Source organism: Zootermopsis nevadensis, unplaced genomic scaffold (genome assembly GCF_977971745.1).
Source record: "Zootermopsis nevadensis isolate Lab colony 2312 unplaced genomic scaffold, Znev_1.0 Znev_ptg000012l, whole genome shotgun sequence".
NCBI classification, from domain to species: domain Eukaryota; kingdom Metazoa; phylum Arthropoda; class Insecta; order Blattodea; family Termopsidae; genus Zootermopsis; species Zootermopsis nevadensis.
In genome coordinates, this window is record NW_028259144.1 from 5,341,056 (window position 1) to 5,365,848 (window position 24,793).

The 24,793-nt window shown below is 37.3% G+C and overlaps 1 protein-coding gene and 1 long non-coding RNA gene across 7 annotated transcripts in view; one reads left to right on the top strand and one right to left on the bottom strand.

Annotated features, from left to right (window-relative positions):
• Window positions 1-792: 792 nt before the first annotated feature.
• Root (ciliary rootlet coiled-coil, rootletin) overlaps window positions 793-24,793 on the bottom strand; it is a 90,904-nt gene continuing 66,903 nt past the window's right edge. For all 6 annotated transcript variants that reach the window (XM_087347727.1, XM_087347725.1, XM_087347726.1 and 3 more), the window contains 20 exons: window positions 24,013-24,173; window positions 23,267-23,397; window positions 22,139-22,306; window positions 21,702-21,896; window positions 21,214-21,573; window positions 20,535-20,727; window positions 19,339-19,522; window positions 17,248-17,423; window positions 16,071-16,256; window positions 14,844-15,088; window positions 13,506-13,721; window positions 12,546-12,747; window positions 11,521-11,633; window positions 10,718-10,894; window positions 10,077-10,184; window positions 8,706-8,885; window positions 7,282-7,494; window positions 6,433-6,744; window positions 5,020-5,358; window positions 793-4,073 (listed from right to left, as the gene is read on the bottom strand). In XM_087347727.1, the coding sequence (XP_087203853.1) occupies window positions 3,756-4,073; window positions 5,020-5,358; window positions 6,433-6,744; window positions 7,282-7,494; window positions 8,706-8,885; window positions 10,077-10,184; window positions 10,718-10,894; window positions 11,521-11,633; window positions 12,546-12,747; window positions 13,506-13,721; window positions 14,844-15,088; window positions 16,071-16,256; window positions 17,248-17,423; window positions 19,339-19,522; window positions 20,535-20,727; window positions 21,214-21,573; window positions 21,702-21,896; window positions 22,139-22,306; window positions 23,267-23,397; window positions 24,013-24,173 (4,177 nt within the window). In that variant the 3' untranslated portion in view covers window positions 793-3,755. The remainder of the gene's footprint in view (window positions 4,074-5,019; window positions 5,359-6,432; window positions 6,745-7,281; window positions 7,495-8,705; window positions 8,886-10,076; window positions 10,185-10,717; window positions 10,895-11,520; window positions 11,634-12,545; window positions 12,748-13,505; window positions 13,722-14,843; window positions 15,089-16,070; window positions 16,257-17,247; window positions 17,424-19,338; window positions 19,523-20,534; window positions 20,728-21,213; window positions 21,574-21,701; window positions 21,897-22,138; window positions 22,307-23,266; window positions 23,398-24,012; window positions 24,174-24,793) is intronic.
• Window positions 5,354-8,569, top strand: LOC110828795 (uncharacterized). Its single transcript, XR_002542773.2, has 2 exons — window positions 5,354-6,300; window positions 6,466-8,569. It is a non-coding gene; the product is annotated as an uncharacterized LOC110828795 (long non-coding RNA).

The window sequence follows — 24,793 nt, forward strand, 5'->3', positions numbered from 1 at the left end:
TTTCATGCCATTCGCGGATAATTCAAAATCACGCTTTTCAATTTTCAAAAATTGGCAATAACGTGATGACGTCATAACCCATCGTCATCAGCCTTGATTTGGTATTATCAAGACGAAGTTTGGACCTGTGTGTACATCCGATACGTAATAAAGAGAACATTTGGAATTTATTCGTACTCCAAAGAGCGCACTTTTTAAGTCTTGCTTTTCTGATATTTTCAACCCGTGCTGAAACCAAACTGTGGGCTGGTTTCCTCCATCTCATCACTCAAACTTGGTCCGATTCAGATTAGGAAACTGATCATCCTACCACACATTTTCAATTACACTCGCTTTTGGCAGCATATTTAATGCTTTATAACAAATGCCAGATAAATCTTCCTTGGCAAAGAATAGTCCACACCACAACTCCCATTCTACTATCACCTTAATTGCTACATAAACTCGTCAATTCCTCAAAAGTAGGTAACGTATTTCGTCACACCATTAAAACGTCAATATTATTTTCAACACACTTCTGTTCTCATATGGGGAATTCAAACACATTAGGTTTATGGGAATTGGGGTTCTTACAGTGGCAAGTATGATGGCTGTCTTCTGGGTTGTAACTCCATGTAGTCTGGTAGAAGTTTGCCAACATTTCAGAGTTGACAATAAGTGTCAATATCATGACAACCAGTCACCTGAAAATGATAGTAGTGTCAATTCCTAAAGCACCATATATATCAAATATACTTCAGACAATGGACACTTCTAACAGAATGATCATATTATGAAGAATAATGGAAAACATTCTCAAGATTCTTTTATTCAGGAGACAGGAAGATCTCTGTCAACAATACTAACAGATTCATATGTGCACCATATGACATGCCTGTACACATAGCCTTGGAGTATTTACACTGTTTGCAGTGACTCAAAACTCAAGGCACTAAACTTGTGATAACACAAAGAATAAAACTGGCAACAATACAGTTCACATGTTTACAGATGTGCAGGAGTACTTGGTATGTTGTGAAAACTGCAAAAATTCAAGTTGTAAAAGGTAAATTGAAAATTAGAACATTTCTGTAATATGATAATTGCATTCAAGGTATCAATTTCTTTAATACACTAGTGAAAAGAGAGCAGTGTATTCTAGTGTAACCAATAATATGTACCTTGAAATATAACTTTATGTCATTTAATCCAATGTTTTATGAATGTTATTGTACATGAATGAACACTGAAGGCAATAGTTCAAGAATCTGCAGAGATGATAATATAAATCTGTGCGACTTGATCTTCCATCTGCACATCAACTTTCAAACAACACGAATATTATGTACATATGAGTAAAACAATATGTACATGATATGTAATATCAAAATTATATTATATGAAAATTAAAATAAACTGGATGAATAAAGCTGATCAGTTTTCATTTCCAAATTTCTACTGAAGACCATGAACAGCAAATTATCATTCTTGTCATGTAAGAGTTTTATTGATAACATCTGTTTGAAAAGTATCAAATGTAGGTCAAAGATCTACAATCCCAATTTTCAACCTTCAAGCAGCTGCTCAAATAATGACAAATGATAACAGATCACTATTATAATAAAGACCAAATGAAACTACAAAAACATTTTCTATGAAGATTATTAGAATATGTATACACAGATAACAAGACCCTCTACAATGCAATCAAAGTTAAAATACTAACTTTTGAGGTTATGTTAACTACGTTTCAACATAACTTGAAATCTATCATCACATAAGACCCTACAGGTGGATTACAGATATGCATTTTCCAACTTTTAATATGAATGATACATTAATTTTATATTGTAATATGTGCATAAAGCCGTCACAGTGGCCACTTGGTCTGAGGCGTGGGCCTTGAGCCGCTTGGTTACTGGGTCCGAGGGTTCGAATCCCACTCAAGGCATGGACGTTTGTCTGCGGCTTTCTGTGCTGTGTTGTCCTGTGTACAGGTAAAGGCCTTGCGACAGGCTGATCGCTCATCCAAGGAGTCCTACCAACTGTATAATATATCAAAGCCAACAAAAACGTTTGGACCCGCAGATGCTCAAGGCAATGAAGAACGGGTCGCCTAAGTATCCTAAGTAAATATGTGCATAAAAATAGTTTCACTAACTTATATTTGGTTTGTTATGACACATTCTCAACATGGCTACTCTTGCACATGCTGCATGTATGTTAGTTCTTTACCAAGCTTGAAAATCTGAGGTGGATGTCATTCCCAGTCCTGCAGCAGCAATAAATCCAATTCTGATTTAACTGTTTAATTGCCAGCATAAGTCTGTACCTGGACTATGTGTGCTGTCCATGTTATGTTACTTTGCTTAAGTACTCGGGTGCCGTGTATCATTTATTTTTATGCCTGTGCCAAGGACAATACTGTAAGCACATCCCATCTATAATGTACTATTATAATCAGTAAGGATTTCTCTTTTTGCTTTACTGCCTCCATTTCTTTCTGTCACTGTATATGTCCACAGTGAACAAAAGAATGTAAACAAAGAGCCAAATTATTTCTGCCAGGAGGCAGTGCTGACAATTGTACTATTAGATTATGATAATGAATGAGTTAATGAGCAGTAAGGGTCTTCAAAAAGATATTCCTTCAACATAAATTCAGTTATCTTCATAAATCATATTCAGTGACAGTTTAAATGTCTACATTATATTCTGTACAACAAGAGAGTTCTGGTGTGACAGACACATAAAAAGGATAAACAAATGCAAAATAACAGATTAAGTCACAGACTTAACAAGAAGACAATTCCTGAGATGTATGTGTAAAGTTGATCAAGATCTATATTTTTCTGTTGGGTAAATTTCTTCACTGTACAAAAGTCTGACTGTGGATAAAAAGCGTGAATTTCCAGGTGTGACATTTTGCACACACAAAAGACCTACCAAAACAGTATATTAATATAACTATACAACTATACCATATATTTTATAAAGATGTGAAATGGCAGTTTTGATTTTACAGTCCCATCACTTAAGATGACAGAAACTTAGCGATGCCCATAGCCACACCATTCTGTGACCTACCTATCACAGGCTAGTTGTTCAGACTACGTTCTACACATGCAAGCAAACGTGGCCAAGACTCAACACCATCTTCTTGACAACATGGGTAATGGTAACAATTACATGTAGGACAATGAACATGTTCTATGGCACTTGGCCTGTAACTACACATCAAAGAACACATACACTAGTGTTTTGTTCAACTATCATACTACTATCAGGTTCTCTTAATTCATCTACCAGAAAAAATTGTCCCAAAAAGGTATTAAAACAAAGTCAGCTTAAAACGTTCAGATCCATCTGGAAAGTTGTGAGACTGCCTCTGCAGCCTGAGAGGCCTACATATATATGAACACTTACATATTAGAAATTATAAGTGTAATCATACCCAAATTAAACATAGCAGCTCAACAGTTTTTGACTGCTAGTATTTGAAAGGGGAAAAATTACATTATAAATTTCTGACTATAGATAGAGGAAAGTTTGAAGTTAACAGAATATAAAAATAATACTGAATAAATATCTGATATACTTGATAAGGAAAAAGACATAAAACTTGCAGGTACTGTACATAAATAGTTTAAAAAATGCTTATTAAGAAATCACTTGAATAAATACATTTCTTGGCAGTGATGAGTAGGTTAATATACTGTCTCTATTGAAAATATATCACAATCTACCTTCCATAAGTAGTTTACAAATAGTCCTCTTCACTTGGGCTGCAGTGTAGCAGATTTTGCCACATCATGTGGAGAAGACATTGAATAGCTGTGATGGGAGGCTGGAAGTGGCAAAGCAGTGGTGGATGTGGAAGGTAGACTGGATGCTGATGCGAGCGTTGTGTCTAGCTTCCGAGCCTCATGCTCCAATAACACAGCATCCAGTGATGGATCCTGTGATACAGTACGTAGGGAATCTCCTAGAGCTTGCCTCAGATGCTGCATCTCTCTGCCAGTACGAGAACTTCTCAATACGTACAGTTGTCTGCGCTTAACTTCTTGATTCAACTGCTCTCTCAGCAACTGTATCTATAATGAAATGATGCTATGACCCCTACAGTTGAAACAGCATAAGTAGATAACCTGAGATGTGTCTTTAAGAATGACACTTATTTCCACTTTACAGTGAGGTAACCTGGGGGGGGGGGGGCAACTAACTACTGCTTTAAGACAGTATAGGTACTACTTATAATGGAAACATCTGGCTGTTATTTCTTTGCCTCTGCATTGTACAACCAGATCCTCAAAAGTTCTCTCTTATGGGTCCAATATCAAAATATGTATACTACCACTATGTTTGCATGGTGAAATGTTTATAGTATGTTACTAGAGCCAGAAGAACTTCATAAAGTCACATGAAACACACTAAAAAGGGTAGATAATTGCCTTCAAGGTGGTGGACATTTTCAGCATCTGCTGTAAAGCTCGTCTGTAAGTACTGCTTAACAAATTAATAAAATACTGTGTCTTGATGAAAGACTCTCGGCTTACTCGACTGCCAGTTCCTATTGGTCAGCGCGAAACAAAGCAATGGACGGGCCACCACCAACACCATGCTACTACCTGCCGTCCACCACCATTTCCCATTGGCGAGCACACTACGAAGGACCAGATTTGTCATGCAGCAGCCCTGAGGATGAGAGCAGAGATTGCTCTCGAAACGTTGGCAGAAGATATGGTTAATTCACCATTCAGCCACCAGACGCGGCTCGTAACCTGAGAGTCTTTCATCAACTTCAGTTGCAGCGAAAGCTTCACTTTATACATTGTTTGTCTTGTTACAATGATGTCAACAAAGCTTACACATACTACTGTACTTAGGGCTGTGTTTCAAATAGAAAACTCTTATATAAGTTAAAAAATAGCACAACTATGCAATTATGTCTACATCTTAAATGTCATTGAAATTTTACAAAAGTCTGGAAATTCTTGCATAACTTCTAAGCACTAGATCTGGATGAAAGACCATTATTACCTGATTTTCTAATCGCAGAACTTGTTGTCGGTGTGACTGCTCCCTCGCTTCCAGGAGCCTCTCTGCCTGTAGCTGGGCTGCTCTCAGCCTTTCTATCTCTGTGCTGCGATCTAGTTTAAAATCTGATGAAAGTTGAGAGCGTAATTTGGTGATTTCTGCTTCCTTGTCTACTAACTGAGCCTCTAAGTGAAGCATTCGCATACGAAGCTCCCGGTTTTCTTGCTCCAAGCCCTCAGAACTTGACTCCTTCTCTGGTCGTTCATAGCTCTTGCTGCGACCAACTGCTGTCTTGGCATAGGTTCTCTCCAGGTTCTGTTTCTCAGTTTCTAACTGGCGAACCTAAGTGCAAGAATTTATATTCTTTATTACTAGACAGCAATTGAAATAAGCTTGAATGAAACTCTGACAGCAAAGTGAAACATGTTATACAGTACAAATTATACTATTTGCATTAAATATAAGCAAGTGATTTAATGTAAGACTTGAGGTTCTCACAGCGGTGAGTATGAAGATTTCCGTCTTCTGGGTTGTTGCGCTGTGTAGTCTGGTCGATATTAACCAACGTTTCAGAGGTCATACTGCCTCCGTCATCAGGGCAATGACGGAGGCAGTATTCATCGCCCTGATGACCTCTGAAACGTTGGTTAATATCGACCAGACTACACAGCGCAACAACACAGAAGATGGAAATCTTCAAGTGATTTAATGTTTAAAATAAATTCCATTTGTAAATTTCTGGACCTAAGGCAGGACATACAAAGAGGAAACTAGTTGCAAGAGATGGGCTTCCAAAATTGACTGTAAAAACCTTAAATCTGATCACAGTGTTGTTTAGAGACCAATTTTCTGTTATAGGTGATCCTTGTGCAGTAGTAAGAAAGACATAACCATACAAAATATTCAGTTTCCTACATTTTCTGCTTATCTTGGACACACAGATCTCTCCCGAAAGCACTCTTAAGTCCTTAGAGAACTGGTTGACACTTATGGTATTTTACAGCATGACAGCAAGAAAGGATTAAGGTTTGAGGAGTAGTTAAGTGTCTCTAACCTCAATCTCTTTGAGATACATCACATTTAAGCTGATTAAGTTCTGAAACCAATTCATAAGAGAATAAACATTACATCAAGGATGAAATACAGGCAGACATGCACCAGGACTCAAATGATCTATGTGAGCCATGATAGCTCAGTCAGTAAAGTGACCAGCTGACTTGGATAGCTTGGTCCTACCCAACCTTCTATCAAATGGGTAATGGGCAATAGGGACCCTACATGGAGGTAAGATCTGTCACAATTGTCATGTTTAACATGCCAGTAACTTCAGAATTAAGTACTTAAATATATGATAATCTTATGACAAAAAGTAATCTATTTTCAGAGATATAACTAGTGTACTAGCTGCAAGTTCACCTTATCTGACAGAGATTCCACTTTTCCTCGCAGTTCCATGCGTTCCCGCTGCGACGTCTGTAGCTGCCGCATCAGTTCCTCATCTTTTCCGGTTGTTCCCGATCGCTCTGGTGGCCAGCTTGCCAATCGTAGTTGAGCTTCAAGGCCAGAGCGTTGGACTTCACTATTTGCCAACTCTGTCTGCAGCCGCTGGTTCTGATCAGAGAGATGTTGATTGGTATGTCGCAGCTCAGCCAATGTTTGTTGTGACGCTTCAAGGCGTTCTGTGATCACTCTGCGTTCATTTTCACTGTTGGTCAATGATTTTTGAAGCTGTGAAAATAAATAAGTGAAAAGTATAAGCCAAAGGCTAAGATTCAGTCTCAATGAAAATGTGCACTTTTATTTATTGGTTACTTCATAATACTGTATCTATTAAAACCAAGATTTCAACTTCTGAATACAAAGTATGAAAGCTAACCACTTTACTATGACATTCAGTAATACTGTATCAACTACTAGGATATCGTGAATGATGAACACATTTATTCATAGGTTATTTAACACTGATGTATAAACTGCAGAAATCATGTGGTGGTAAATGAGTTGTGAGGGTCATTTTATACAATGAATTGGAAGCAGCAGTATAGAAACTGAGAATTACCCAATACAGATAGTTATACAGTATCACGTCAAGATAATTTACAGAGACAATGTAAGTGCAGCTAAATAAGAGAATGAAGAAGAATGTAGAGAGAAAAGGAAGGGTAAATATGTAACAGCCTGACATTCTACTTGCGACCCAGAATTATGATAACATTAAACACCCAGCACTTAACATGGTAAAATCCTTCAAGTAAATCACCTGACCTGTTTTAGCTTCTCACTACTTGACTGTGAGGTTGAACTGGTGTCCAGCAATGTGCGCTGCAGACTCTGTATTTCAGCTCTCATTTCTGTCTCAGCAGTGTTTGCTCGTTCTAGCGCCAAGTTCAGCTGGTCGATAGTTGACTTCAATGAAGCACAGCGCTCCTCAAGACTTGCAAGATTCCGCCCCTGGATCTCACACTTATCATGCAACTTCTGCACAGCAAACATTTCTAAGTTAGTGCCAACTAAATTCATGGCAGAAAATGTTCTTTCTGAAAGATGATAGTCTCTCAGCTGGTCAAGAACTTCTGTACTTTTATGGAATACAAAGGTTCCTCACAATGCTCACAAAAACTCGCCCATCGTTGGACTCAATCTTGAGTCAGTCAAATCCACACCATATGTTAACATCTTATTACTCCAAATCACATTTTAACATAAATTTCTAAGACCAGGTATCTCAAGTGATCTCTTCATGCGTATCTATCTATGAGTATACGTGTCAGAACCCAGAACAACACCCTCCTCACCACCATCATATTTCATATACCCTAGTAATACTAGGTAGGACAAAAATTCTATTAGATCAATTTTAATAACATTCATCTCCATCTATGTCTTCAAAGTGGTGCTTCCAATGAGGTTTTGCAACCAAAACTGTGGGCAGAGGAAAATCTTCATTGTGTAGTCCAGTCTAGACACTGGCAGCATTTTAATAATACTTTTTGTTAGATTGACAGTCCACCTACACAACAAGTTTAATGATTATAGTCTCAATGCTTATTAAAATACCACTACATGCTTTGACCTTTTTTAGTCGTCTTCAGGTGGTACTCTTTTAAGTGGTCAAAACTAATATATATGGATACTGAATTATATACATATTTAAGTCAGATAACATTAACATGGATCCTTGCAATTGATTTACAAGTATTCATAATATGAACTTTTCAGCAGTGCACTGTGAATGGGTGTCACATTTCTGCAACACCTCTTGTATCTTTGAATGTGTATGACAGACTGTGATATGTGTCCAGGCATGTACTAAATCTCACCTCTTATAAACGCATCAGAGTGCTGAGAGCTTGTACAATTCTTTCAGGGGCTGTAACTCGGAAAAGGACGCTTTTGTGGACCCATGTTTGTGTGAACTTCAGTGAACTGTTTTGCTGTGTAGAACAAACCCTCAAAGTTTGTACAGACTTTCAGATACAGAGATAAAATATACTTATGTCTTAATCTTCAGAATTTTAAAAGGAGAAAGCAATATTAAATATTTTGAACTATACATTAGTACGCATTTTCTGACTCTAACATGCTCTTAATTTCATCATGTATATCACTTCAATTTCCTACTGCAGCTCCCAAGTATTAGTAATTCTTATATCTGAAGCTGACATGATGACCTCTCCAGGATCACATACCTGGATATGAGAGTCCTTCTCCTGCAGTATCATCTGCAGGCGCTGCAGGTCTCCTTCTAAAGACAACCTCTGCAGTTCTAGTTTGGTGGCCCGAGACTCATTACGCCCCAATTCCTCTTGTAGATTACGCTTCTCATTCTCCAGTCTGGACATTGCTTGCCGCATTTTATCAAGTTTATCCTACAGACAGAAAATATACTTGGCAATTCTTCCTAATATTAGTTCTAAAAGAAATCTATGCTTTTAATTTTCAGTAGTCTTACAAAAATTCTACTAAGATTATCAATTTCGTTACAAAACAGCAAATTACTGACATTTATGAAAAGTCATTATTATAATTATAACATGCATTTTAGCAACTTAAAAACTACAGGCAGGAAATTATCAGCTGAAATGTGATTCATAAGACAGACATAATTTCAAACATGAAAGAAATTAAGTAGTGTCAGAATCACAAGTTTTACCACTAACAACATTTATTGAACACTAAAGAACACACCAGAGATGATATGCTTAGGATGAATTTAAAAATTCAAAGAATCTGTTTTGTAATGCCTACAACAGGCAAACTTTGTATAATACTGAGAATGGAGAGGAAAATGTTGGCAGAGACAGGAAACAGCAAATTTATGAGAGAATTTTCCATGTATTTCAGCAGAGAAAAAAACATGTGCACACACACAGAAAGTGTTCCCAAGCTTCTATTCAACAGTTCATCAAACAGTTAACACACAGGTGTCACATTCAGATAAACAGCAGTACTATTTTTCCTAAAATTGGCTACTGGAATGAAGTATTTTCAATTTCCACATAGTAAAGAAAAAGTCTGTTTCAAATAATGAATATAGATATTAATGAGTTACATTTTTTAAATAACAAAACCATTTTGTGCAGGAAAAATGAGTAACTTTTGAGAAATTATATATGTTCAATTTAAATTTCATGTAAGTCAAAGTGTTATGAATCACAACAAAATGGTTACATGAAGTAAGAACAAGCACATCTCATTTCATCAGAATTCATTAAGCAGTTTCAAAGATTACAACAAGAACAATGGACCTTCCCATTCAACAAAATATCTACTCAGGTTTCAACATCTGTTGCATCACACTAGACAGGCATACCAACAAAATGAATGATTTACTGGATACTAAATTCTTATATTTATCTGGTTTGACAAATGTGCATTATTAGTTTTCATATGTACAAATGTAAATGCATCCCCATGTAGAGCAGCATCAGCATTATGCCCTTCTGGAATGATATACATCACACTATTTTATGTTGTTACACCAAATATTTCGGATTATGAAGGTATGCTGATACGCCCTTCTGGCATAATGCCTTTGACATGACCAGAATCCTCAGTACCTCATACTGTCCCTTCTCTTCAGTGCCACTACTAACAGTGAGCTCCAGAGCCATTACTTTCTCTCTCATCTGCTGGGCCTCTTCAGATTTCTGCTGAAGAGCTTCTGCCTATAACATGACATAAGAAAGGAACATGAATATGCGCTACAACCACCTAAAAAAATTAAACCAATTACATAACTGCAGGATCCTATTGAGAAATAGTTGTTCAGTTTGTTAGCAAACTCCCTATTATAGAACTGGAAGTTTTATCATTGTGACCATACAAGTCTGCCACCGGACCCTAATTGTGACTGTCAAGAAGCTACAACGCTCGGATAAGACTAAGTGTAACAAAGAGAACTGCTGTAATAGGGCTGATTTCAAGCACAACAAAACTGATATAAAAACAATAATTAATTGAAATAAGTGTGAGTAAACAAATCCATCTTGTATTTCAAAGAATCCACATCTAATCACTGATCTATGCTATAACATTACCATCATACACTTGAAGAACATAAGCAGTACTTACGAACAAAACAACATTTTTTATGAATAACAGCAGAAGATGGCAGATGTCTGCACGCATGGAATGGTTTGACTCTTTCTCGGATTAAGAATTAACACTCATACAGATTTTGTATTCCGACTCTACATACCTGGGACTGTAAGACAGCTTGTTTCTGGCCCAATTTAGCTTCCAAAGTGCCTTTCTCATCTTGTGCGATTCTTACATTCTGCAAGGCTGTGTTTAGTTTTGTATCTACTTTGTTTTGCAGTTCCTGTGCCTCTTGCAACTGTTTCTTCGCACTTAAAACTTGGGTCTTGAAATCATCCTGAAAAGAATGGAACCAAACTTCTGTACATAATCTTCATCTACCTATCGATTGTTTGACTGATTGTATCTGAGCTTATTTAAAGACGCTTTTTCAATTCGGCAGAGATTATACAGATAACAATGAAAAAAGTAACCTACTTGTAGATTCTCACTCTAGTTTAAATAGATGGAACATTAATTTTAAGTAGCTATTAAATATATATGGACTTAATAATGTTAAGCAGAAAATGCTATTAAAAAACTAAAAAGGTCGAAGTACTGATCAAGTTCTGGTGGAACTAATCCAAGCAAGAGTTCTGAGACCCACAAACACATTCAACCTTTTTAGAATGAGAAGGAAGGAATGTTTGATATTCCTGTTTATAAAAAGGAAGACAGAATGCTCACTAAAGCAATTACCAAACAATATCATTCTTATCAACTCCATACAAAATGTTATCCATCATTCTTCTCTCAAGTCTACACCTGCATGTGGTGCACCACAATTTTACAAATGAGGTTCTGGGAACTGAGTCAGGGGAGTGGTGGTGGGAGTACAACCATTACATTCAGTTTGGAAGAAATGCCACTAACAAAGTTTTGGTGCAGTTAAAGTTTATAGATGATTATTTTGTAATTTCATACCCTTTCACGTTCTATTTGTGCAATCTGCTGCATCAAGGAGCGAACGCCTTTCCTTATAATCTCTGGGTCTATATCTGCCATAACATCTCCTCGTCCATCACCATGCTCCTGAACTGCAACAAGAAGCTAATATGTAATATACTGCTTTTCACCATAAAAAGGAAATGTTTACAATTGAAATGTACTAAATGAATAATTCTCACTAGTGAGACAAGGCCAAGTTCATAATAAAATAATAATATAAATTGCAGAGTATGACAGTAGTGGCAACACATTAGATGGCCAGCAATAATTTACAGTGAAGAGGTGAGAAATTTTCCTTTTCATTGACACTTATATGGTGTTCCCAGTATTAAGAATGTAATATGACTTTTGAGCTTTTATTTCCTGCAGAACAGAAGTTCTTACTTCCAACACTGCCACACACATGAAGTCAAATTTACTGTGCCTGTTTTCCAAAAACTGGATGCAATGTATATCTGAACTGAGATGAAAGATTACGAACATGGCAAGAAACTAAATTATTCATTCAACAAAACGTGGTGATATACAACCACAGCATACTGTTTACTGGCCACAACCTTTAACACTCTCACAGGCTAGGCAGCCCACTGGCCTTTGTGAAAGTATATTTAGATTCCTTATGCAAGTTAATTCATCAATGCTATGGTGTAATTTAGCTTAACAGCAATAATGATGATGATGATGATGATGATGATGACAACAACAACAACAACAATAATAATAATCATCCTATTGCACGTGGCATTAGTTCTTCTGTGTTAACATGATGAAACAAAGAATGCCAACAGAGAATAAATTCTACTTTTCTAAAGCGTAGAAGATCATCAATTATGAGTAAATGCACTATCTCATGTCAAGGAGATGATTATCAAAACATGGTTGTGCTGGTACACACAGTGCAAGGGCAATGGTCTGCAGAGGGAGCTAAATGGGGGTTTGAATTCTAAGATAGAAACATCATTTTTTCTAATTTCGCTATTGACAGTTTAATAAATCTATACCTTTAGCAGGACTCCATCTTCTTGAAGGACTCATAACTTTGTATGGCAAAGTGACACTACCATCAAGTTGTATTCCTGCAATTCTTCTGAGTGTGGATCCAACACTACTTAGTTTCTGCTCTGCTTCTTTCTTTGCTCCTTCCAACTGCAGTAACTGTGCATCCAAAGCACGTACTCGGCCCTCTGTTCCTCCCAAGCGAGCCTAAAACATGCCAACACTATTTAGTTTCTGCTGCTTTTCTTCTATACATCCAGACTGCCCTTAGCTCCACTCAACAAGCCCTGAAATCAGAATTAGTCATGCTATGTACTTTCCAATGCTTCATAATTATCACTGCCACTGATTCCATCCTCTTCCAACCACTCAAAATTCAACATAATACTATAAAGGCATAATGGCTGACCATAAAGTTGCTTTATAAGTTACAAGGCTTTTAAGCATTTAAATCTATAATATCTGACAAATTACATACTACCATAATGGAAGGATATACAACAGGTCTTAAAGACATATCACCATGGCTGTCAGGAACTAACAAGAGCAAACTGTTTCACATAAAAGTTTTAGATCTTATGAGATCTATATTTGAACTATGCTGTATAACCTGTTTTTAAGAGAACTTTAAAGTCTGATTTCAGTTTCATGCAATATAGGGATTATAATGAATTCAGAAAAATTAAAATTATATTTACTTGACTGTTAATGCTGACCACACCCTGGAATACCAAACTTTAGTAAACTGGAAAAATTATTACAAAAGGATGGTAAAGTGAAGGTACCTCCACTGCATTCCCTGAAAGATTAAGCAGAGCCATGAGAAACTTGTCCCAGCTACGATCCAAATCTGTAACCTCTCAAATACAAGGCAGGAGTTCTAAACACTACACAGAAACATACTGTGCCAGGGATTTGGTCACTGATATTCTCACAAGGTGTTATACAGTTACAGATTTAGGCACCTTAAGCTCCTGAATCTGCTGAGTAGCATCTGCCAGACAAACTTCCAAATTGTGTTTCTGATCTTCAAGCTTCCGATCTCTGCTACGACTATCTTCAAGTCGCACAAGCAATTCTTGTTCTCTGGCTCTCCAGCGCTCCTCTTCTTCATCTCCGCGTGAACGCATTCGACTTAACTCCTGTCTTGAAAGTTCGAGGCTTCCATCAAGCTCGACAATCTAAGCATAACAGAGCAAATGTGCCAAACATTTTAACTGAATAGTCTTTTATGATGCAAGCTTGTAAGCACCAAGTTCAGAAGTGTGAAACTTGGCTCTCTCACTCTGACGGACAAAGATTTGGGGTATTTGGGAACAAAGTGATGAAGAGAATATCTGGACCTTAGAGCAGACAAATTGAGAAAAAAGTGAAACTACACAAGGAGCTTCATCATATTTACTTGACAATTATTAGGATGATTAAACCAAACACTAGATGGGAAGGCATACAAAGAAAACAAGAAATGCATACAGATGTTACATGGAAAATCTCAAGGGAAGAGACCACTTGAGAGATATAGGCATAAATGAGAGAAAGTAAAATAAAGTTGTCCCTGGGTTTTCAGGTGTACTAATTCAGCAGCATGCCATGAATATGTACGGGAAGGTGGAGGTATACTTCCTCACATTCCCTGGTACCAACTGGATGGGAGGGCCTTTGCTGATCTGTTCAAAGTTGTAGAGAAAACTCCCTGTCTTGCCCACAGTAGAACACCAGTTGTTCAATACTGACAGGTTTTGAAAATGTGGGCAGCTGGAGAGAAGTGTCAATTATTGTCTTTTGGGTTGTAATGCTGTGTGTCTTGTAAGTGACCAGCATCTGCCCACTTCACAAGTGGCTTCACTTCACTATGTGCAAGCCGAATATCATTTCCCAAGATTCTTTGGTCACATACTTATGACTTGCTATTGAGATGTCAGACCCTGACCTGGCCGATTGACTATATCACATTTGAAAAGAGCTCACACATGTTCTCAGACACCAGAGCCAGTGACAGAGACACTGTAACAAATTCCAGCAGCTACATAAAGCTAAACATCTTTCTCCCCCATTCTATGAACAGCAAGACTTATGACAGCCATTGCCAGTTTGCCATTGGATTATGCTATGCATTAACCCTATCAAAAGGTCTGAACTATGTTGCGTCCCCTGTGGTGCTGTGCACTGAGAACATGATTACTGGTAACCACTTAAAAGACTACACAGTGCCACAATCCAGAAGACCCTCACATATCTCTGGAATGTAGCAGCTCCAGAATACATTCCAAAGGCAGACTTTTCTGAATAACTGAGTAACCTGCCTGTTTCTTGAGCTGATGCAATTCCTGCTGTGTTCTTTCCCTCTCCTCACTTTCTGAGGCAAGGCGTGCCTGCAGTTCCTTCTCCTCATTCTGCATCTGAGTGCTGGTAGCATGTGACCTCTGTAACTCCTCTTGTGTATTTTGTAACTGATGGGACATCTGTAGCTGCTGCCGCTCCAAGTCTCGAATCTGTCCTTGAAGACGTGTACGTTCCCCATCCAGACCGGTCTTCGAGTCTTCCAATGCTGTAATACATCAGTACATGAAGAATAAAAATTTACAAGCATGAAATCTCAAGAGGCATAAACAGAAGTATGTGCAGAACAGGGATAACCATATCCACGTGACTATCATCATGGTTTGAGCAACAGGATGGCAAAGCAAGTGCTCATCAACCAGAAAACCATATGAGCAGCAGCATTCACTCTATAGTTTTCCATGCACGTTGCTCACGCTGTTGGTACAACAAATGTATGCTATTTTGAATAATACTGCTGAGTAGAGACTGCACAGAGCACATCATACCAACCTGCTGCTTCAACATCTCCTTTAAGATGCCCAGACAACCAACATGAACACCACAACCTGGAAAGTAGACTTTCTGCTCCTAGACTATGAAGGGCCAAGGGTAGATTAACTTAAGTTTAAGAATGACCAGCCAAAAATAGCTTCATAAATAACCGCAAGTGCATTTGCTGAAGAAAGTTATGGAACAGAATTGACTGATGAACAAGTGTTTGTTACGACAAAGGTTCTGGAAAATGTTTTCATTTGAAACAACATTCTCAGATAAGTAATGTTAAGAAACTGTCTGAGAAATTATTTTGTTTAGTATAATAAGTACTTGTTTTAGGCCATACTCATTCTATTGAAAACATTTTACACTGTGTTTGTGCACTGCAGACAGTCGAAGGAACTTTTTCTTGTACAAAACAAATCCTAATACATGGTCCATTGTATGTAAATACAAGAAAATTTTTAACTTTCAGGTTCAGATGATAAAGATGCTGAGAATGTTACATTATTCTTTATTGTCATACAACTGCACTACAGATACTGATGCTACCTATACTAAAAATGAGTACTTTGTACCTCTGACAAGGTAACCATTCATCACAGAGAAAGTTTTTTTCATGTTTATATGATGACTCCTTTTCCTTCAGTTTTTAAATTAGCAAAAATACTCAACATACAATCTGGTACTTTCTACAGTGCCTAGTAACTTACTAGAAATTTTCTGGAAAGCTTCTTCCAGAGCCCTTCCTTGCTCTCTCTTCTCTCCTTCAATCCTTTTCACATAGTCTCGGAGCTCCTTATTAGAACTACTGTACTTCTCCTTTTCATAGTTGCTGTCTGCCAGTTGTCTCCGTATGTCAGTCAGCTCCTTACGCAACACTTCACTGGTGTTTTCAGCTGCAGAAGATAGTTTGCGGATATAATACAAGTACTCAACAATACAAAGTATGTTATTATTAGCAGAAAAGCTTTCGGGTTACTAATTTCTTCCTTATCCTCGCACACATTCACAGCTGAGCATTCAGATCCTCAGTGGACCAAACAGCCATGTATAAACAGACTAAGACAAGTTATCTGAATTTTGAAAACAATTTCCTAACTGAATGTACATCAAAAACTTATAAATATATATAGGATTTTAAGTTTTCATGGTAATGTGAATTTAGATAATAGTCTTATAGGCTGCTGCACCATGTAGACTTCTGGTTTTATATAAATGCCGTGGAAGAACATTGGTATATGATCAGAAAATACATAGCATAACAACCCACACCACTAACTAGACTGATACACAGTTTGGTTTCCCAAAGTCTGTACTATAACCTGTAAAAGTCTTGTAACAAGAAATTAATATTTTAAAGTCTGAAGCTAAAATTTTTCAAAACATCTTTAATGCTGTAAGAATTAATTTGCTTGAGGTTAACTGTTGGAAATGAATGTGTTAAGCAGAGATTCTGAGATGAGCTAATAATCCTTTTGCTCTGCTTAACTGTACATTGCATTGTACACCCATATGGAATCTTCTTTATGAGTTCAGAACAGTCACAATCCAGTTTACTTTCCAAAGCCTGACTGGCAGACCTGTAGTATGGGGCTAAAATAACCTATTATAGTATAATAAAGATTAAAAACTACTAGCAAAGATAAATGGTAAACACTTTGATACCCAATAAAGCAGAACAATGACAAAGAGAATAGTAACACTTTTTCCATCTCTACATCTTCCAAGTCTTCTCTCAGGATAGTATAGGATCCATTGATGAATTTTGTGAACACAGTTATGAACATTCAGGTTCCAGAAAATCAAGAAATTTGACTATCTGAATAACATGCTCTTTTTCAAGGAAGATCTGCACATAAAGTTTAATTGATCAGATTGCTCACAAACCTTCTTTCAGTTTACGTGAAGTTTCTTGCAGCTGGCTCTGGTTTGCATCAAGACGATCCTCAGCAAGATGAAGCTGCACTTTCAGCTCCTCACACTCCTGCTGCACAACATCCCTTTCCTTGTGCACCTCCCCAAGTTTACCTTCTAGTCGGTTTCTCTCTTCCTCGGCCTTTAACCTAGAGATTACAATTACCCATACACCAAGATAACTTTTGTCCAAACATTCACAGACTCTTGGCATGCATGTTACAGGAATATTCTGCAAGTTACTGAAAACTCTTGAAATACATATAATAATCACTTGAAGGGCAGGCACATACAGTTACATTTATACTGGTATGAGTCATTTAAAAAATATCATGTTTTATTTTGGCTTCAAAAAAGCAAGGGTATTTATTATTTATTTATTTATTCATCAAAATTTATTCAGTAGTTCTGGAGATGAAATATGCAGATGGACCATATAATTTCCACATCATGTGTTCAGCTTACACACTCCATGCAAATAAAGCATAATATGTAGAGACATAATTCTATACACTTGCACTTTAATTTTTAGTTAGAAGCCCCACATATGACATTATAGCATAACAAACAACATAAACAACAAATCATGATGTCAGGTCTGTAATGATGGTGGAGAGTTAACAATTTGTCAATGAAGAGATCTAATGTTGAAGCAATGACGTACTTGCAGTATCACTTTCTGAATTTGGTTATTTCATGCTACTGCAAAACCCCCTCAGATGTGATTATTTAGCACCCAATAAGGTGTATTTCGCTAATAAAAAGAAAAGCTATGGTAGAAAGTGGAAGTGGCTTACTTTTAAAGACACTATTATGTCATTCATTCTGAGAGGCTGAAGATCACAAACACCCCAATCTCCCACAAAATTGGGGAAAAATAAAACAAATAAATAAACAATAAAATAAAAAACACCACTTCAGACCAGATACTTTTCAACTGCAAGTCATACTTGTTACCACTGTCCAACAGCGTCTCTTGCCTCACATTCACAAATAAGAGCAATGGACAGATATTTAATTAAATTGAGAAATCTCAGAACTGCAGTTCAGGGCTTTTTCCTGAAGGAAATGAGTCCTCGGTTAGGAACCCCTGTAACTACATACATGCAGAAATGAGACACATGCAGTTGTCCAATTAAGTTACAAACATCAAAATTGTACACAATAATTAACCAATTTTCATGAAACGTGGTTCAAACACACACCAGTTCAGATGATCCCAGTCTGGTAAATTACCAACATGGCAGCAATATGAAATTGGGTGCAGCAGTAGCACCATTCAATACAGTATCCTGATGTTTTCTGAGTTAAAGTGATCTCAAATATACATGTAACCATCTTCGTCCTCAACCTCAGGGTATTTTGAAACATTTGTGTTTAGCCTTTCAACCACCTGACATGGCAGGTAGCCCAAGAAGAATTTATTATACTTAGCTTCAGATCATACAAAATTGTCCTATGTTATTTCTTTGTATAATTATTGATACTTTCTTGACTGCAAAGGTCATGTTGTATTAAATATGTTCTGTGTCTAAACAACATACCATAAAAATGGGATGTAAAAGGGAATGAGATAGCAGAGGTAAAGTTCCATAAGCATTCCTAACATTTTCCTTACATAGATGTTAGTGACCAGCTTCACATTCCAGGCATTTTACTCCCATGCAAAGAGTCCCCCAGTAGCAACTAGATAGGGGACTGGACTGAATAAGAAACAGAGAAGGATGTGGAAGAAAATGGTATGCAAGGCACAATCCAATAATGCACCTCGAGGTCTGAGTAAAATGACACAAGTTTCCAGTCAGCTGGACTTTGCCCCTGGGGAAAGGATCTCCACTGTCCATTGGATACGAGGCTGAGTGGGTCCCACAGCCAATTTGGATGCAGAGGCTAGAAGAAAAATCCTTTGCTCCTGCTGGGGATCAAACCCTGGTCATCCAGTCTGTAGTCAGGCACTATACTGATGGAGCTACCCTGGCTCATCAGACAATTTTCATAACACTGAAAATACTATTAATATGGCATCTGTTTCAACAGATGTTTCACTGTGAAGTAAAAACCAACCTGCTCTCTTCCAGTCTTGTTTTAAAGCGGGCAAGTTCATCTCGAAGTTGGTTGATGTTACCACGATCCTGTTCTGCTCTTGTTGTTGCATCCCTTCGCAGTCGATCTAGAGCACTGTGCTCCTCTTCCAGCTCTCTCTGAACACCGTCCATTCTCTCTTGCAAAGCTTGCTGGTCATGGTGAGCTACAAGAATCAAAGCTAGAGGTGTGAGGAAGCAGGTATTTATTTCATTTTCCTGTAATTTACTGTTCATTGTCATTCTGATTTAAAGGTATTTGTAGCCAGATTCTGTCTGAATATGACTACAAATAATTTTATTTAAACAACACATACTTTAGAAACATTACTGTTTTTTAAAGTATACCAATGACTTATACAAATTATGAATTACTATGTTAGCCCTTCATTTAAAAGGGCTGTTTGCAAAGACTTGGTGTGCGCACAGACATGTGCGTAATTTTCATCATAACTGGAACACGGCTCTCACAGTAGTCAGTGATGGGGAACAGTTAAGGTAACAGTGACAAAAACTAACAGTGAAGTATCAGTGTTTGAAGGTGTTCAAACCATAACACACACACATGCAAACACAACAAAATCCTGTGTCTTGTCAGAAACTTAAAATTATAGGCATTTAACAGAGGAGTTTCTAGTGCTTATTGGTTCTTGGTTTATTTAGTGACTCATTACTGACTTCATAAGTTATATATCATCAAGAAACAGATAATTATGAATTAAGAACGTGAAAGGAAGCAATTATGGGCTATTTAAAGATACGCTCATATAATTTGCTCGCACAGACTGCAAAGAAACATGAAAAAACTCGATCTGAACAGCCAACCAGCAACACAGAAGACCACATTTCATGAAGATTTCTGTCTTCATATATTCATATTCATCGCCCTGATGACGGAGGCAGTATGACCTCTGAAACGTTGGTTAACATCGACCAGACTACACAGCGCAACAACCCAGAAGACAGAAATCTTCATACTCACCGCTGTGAAAACCTCAAATCTTACACCACAATTCATATTTACACCACCATGAGAACCTCAAATCACTAATTTGATTGTTGATCCCAGTACCAAATTTCAATTAAATCCATTCAGTAGTTTCATAGTTGAAACATATTCTAATTATGCATTTACTTTATTCACTCCATGTAAAGAGACACAAATGTCTGTCTGCTTACCAAGGAGCAGAGCTTGCTGCTTATCATTCTCTGCTCTAAGCAGAACTTCTTCATGCTGCTGACAAATATTCTCAATGTGCTGCTGTAGAGTTTCTATCCTCTCTTGGAGCTGCTGGATCTCACCATCTTTCTCTCCTCCCATCTGCTGAACTGTCTGCTGTAACCTCTTCTCTAACGAGATTCTGATATGTTCCTGTCCGAAAAGACATAAGCTGAATGCAATGATGTGGTATCACACACTCGGTTATTGCAGAAATTATACTGTACTCTAAATTATCCTGCGGTTTTAAGAAGGCTCTGTTCTGAGTTGTCATGCCATGAAGTCTGGTAGTTTACCAATGTTTAAGAGGCAGCAAGGATCTCTAAAATATCTGTAAACTTCTATCAAACATAGCGCTACAACCAAAAAGACAGCTGTCTTTGTACTCACCACCCTGAGCACCTCAAATCCTACTATAAATTGGTTATATTTTCAAGTACAGTGGTCTGTATCTTCTTTCATTCTTGTGTCCATTTCTTAACTGTACCGTGTTTGCTGTACCTCTACTTATACTTCTTAATATCAGGATCTATGCAAGCCACATACTATAACTTACCTACCAGTCTAACAATACAGACTTCTTTGCAGGGTCAAGTGCCTCAACCATGTCCCTATTGGTGTACAGAAGCAAAAACTTACCCTTTCCTCTGTAAGTTTCCTCACAGTTTCCTCATGTTGTTTCTTGAGGTTGGTAATGACCTGCTGGAACTCCACCTCTTGTGCACCAGCCTGCTGAGTCAATGAAGCCTTCGTCTCTTGTGCTCGTTTTTCAGAAGCCTCCAGGTCACGAGTCAGTCGACATACTTGGCCTTTCAAAGACTCCTGTTTCACCAGCAAATCCTGTTGATCTTTTTCTAGTTGAATGCGTGTATTATCAGTAGCCGCCAAGTTTGTTTGTGTATCAAACAGAACTCCTTCCAGAGCTTCTTTCTCACTTCGTACTGAAGCAAACTGTTCCTGCAACCGCTGAAGTTCCTTCTCATTTGCTTCCAAAAGAACCTGCATGAAAATTGAAAGTTCACAGCAGAACTTATAAATACTTTTGCTTCCCAACTTCCTGACTTGAAAAATGATCCCACCAATGAAGAGTTTAGTACAGTTAACAGACACACTGGATTTGCGTTTACCTGTTTTTCTTCTTTGTCTTTCACAAGATCCTCCAAGTCACGATTGAGGCGAGCATTAGTCTCATTGGCTTGCTCCAATCTTTGTCTTATTCTCATCATTTCTTCATTCAATGCCTCTTTCTTACGAGCTAGTGACGACAGCTGGTTACTTAGATCTCCCCTTTCCCTAGACACTTGGCCCAATTCTAGTTCCACCTGTAAGACGCATGAAGAAGTGTATCAGCATGATGCATGATTCTCAGAGCAAACAATGATTATTTCCTCAAGCAAAAATGAACAACTGATTTTTATAATGGAGAAGTGTGCTAGTTTGTTTGAGGTAAGAACTGAATTTTCAGATATTATTTAGATAAATTTAATCTTCAAAGGGTTAAATCCAAACAAAAAGTATAAAGCATTAAATTTCTCAACAATAATATTTTAAGTAAAGTACTTACTTTCTCTTTCTCAATCTCCAGGAACTTCAGTTTTTCCTGGAGGGAGACTTTGTCTGACTCCAGGTCCAGGCGTGTTTGCTCAGCCTGAAGTAATTCTTTCCTGAGAGACCCTAAGTCATTCTGCTGGTCAGCACACTGGCTCTGAAGAGAAGCCTTCTCCTCCCCAATCTGCACCCATATTAATAATTAACAATTCTGTATCAACTACTCAAATTACTTTATAATGGCAACAAATAAAGAACTAAGAACTATATTAATAAAAGCTAAAACTGTCCCTGTGCCTAAGCACCATATTATAAAGATGTATAGGGAGCATGCAGGTGAAGCTCCAAACATTCTAGATCGCAGTATCTCCTTCAGGTTGTCTGCTTCACCGTCCAGTTATGTTATCCCTATTACTTACACAGCCTCTAGTACCCATCTGTTAAGAAGTTGAATGGATCCCAGTCTTAACATATGTGATGGTAAGAACATAAATGCCATAATTCTCACTGGGATTTATCACATAAATCACAAGAAAACATAGAAAGTCCAAGAAAAAAGTCACATAGTGGCATTATCCAGCAGGAATTCCTGAACTCAGAACAGGTAATGTGTGTAGCCAAAAACCCTGTATTTGTTCCTAATTCTGAGAACAACAACGAGATATATATATATAAAGGGAACACAGGGCCAAGACCACAGTGATTTGGAGGGATTTATGCAGAAACTTGAAATAATGGACAGTTACAAAACATTTTGGGTTGTAGCACTATGTACTCTGGTAGAAAATGACAAGTGTTTCAGAGGTCCTTGCTGTCTCCATTAACAGGGCAATCATTCATCTCTCATATCCCTGCAGATGAACAAGACCGTAAGGCCCTCTGAAATGTTTGTGAACTACTACCTGACTATATGGTGCTACAATCAAGAAGACAGCCATCTTCAAATTCACCACCATGAGAACCTCAAATCCTACTGAGAATGAAGAATATATGAAAACAAAACACACCCAGAAGAATCAGGATGAGGAGAAGGAAAAACAAAAGGATATGGGAAGAAGAAGAAACAAAAATGAAGATGAGGAAGCAGTACAGAAGTGAATGAAACTGAAGATGACAAGATAAAGAATAAGAAGAAAAGTCTCACCTTTCTAACTTCATCTTGTAATCTCTTCTTATCTTGTTCCAAGCTCATGCACACTGTTTCCAGCTTCGTTAATGTCTCTTGGACATCGGATTTCTCCAGTAGAGTGCGCTCCAATTCCAACTCCATATCTCCTATCGTCACAATCAACAAAACTGCCTTTAATTTTCACAGCACTTACATGCCATAATTTAACATTCATGTACTATTATGTACATTAAATCAGCAGTTTCCAAACTGTGTACCAGAGGCCTATGGGAGTTCTGCAGAATCCATTACAATTGATAATTATATCATAATTTAATATGTTTATGCCCAAAAGTAATAATTTGTCATTCATAAGTACCATAAATGACACTTTAAGTGCATTGCTGTTACACATAAATGCTACAATAAGTAAATTTAGTTAGAGAATAATTTGGATAAGCTACTCATTTAACAAAGATTAACATAGCATGTTGGTATCTGCTAGTCAGAACTTACATAGATCTTTTATGAAGCGAAAATATAACGGCACAAAGCACAATGCATGACCTGTAGTTTTTAATGTATTGTTATTAATTTGCACAGTTCAGCATTGTCTACTTTGATGTAATTAAGTAATATGCAAAGATCACTCATTATAGTGTATGTCTTTTTCACATTTGCAGTTCTTGAAATTGTTGTGGAATTCTGCAAACACATTTTATGGACAAAAGGGTAGCACAGAAAAGAAAGCAAGGGAAACAAACACTGTATTATAATTGCACCTTTACTCTTCTCTGTTTGAGCTATAAGATCATCTGATTCCATCTTCTGTTGCTCCAGCATGTCATGAGAGAGGTATGCTTTGTTCATGTCCTCTCTTAGGGTGAGCAGTTCTTCCCTAAGTCGACTGCACCTCTCTTCCTCAGCTCTCAAATTCATTTCCCTGTAATTTAGTATAATTTTCCATTTTAGGCCTCAGAATAAGCAGCTGTACACATTTACTTTCATGACAGATGCTTCCGGTGTCTCAAACTTCTCTTACATAATTCAATGACAATGTGTTATAGTATTAATCTGCATATTCAACTAATATTAGCATAAACATAGAGTGAAAAGATTCTGCACTGACCACAAACACACACATTCTGAGGGTGATAAACACATGGCTGCAAACTGGAGCTATTATGAAAAGCAAAAAAGAACAATTTTGAACAACAAATGTGCTTAAAGAGTGTGAATCATAGATTACATTGATTGAAAAATATGTAAGATATGAAAGAGAACATCGAATTTGAGAAGTGAATGGAAATATTTACCAGAAACTGAAAGCATCTTTAATAAGTCAGGGGTGTAACATATATGTACATAAGCACCATTTTTGGAATGTTACATTTTTATGAAGCTATTTTATGATTTCTATATCTCTTTATGCCCAATCTTTACTTTACTTTCACCACTCACAATTTTTTATACCATAACAAAACTTGAGTTAAAAAGGGATAAAGTGTTACCAAAGTCAAACAATATCTTTTAGAAATGACAAAAGACACTGCACATTACATA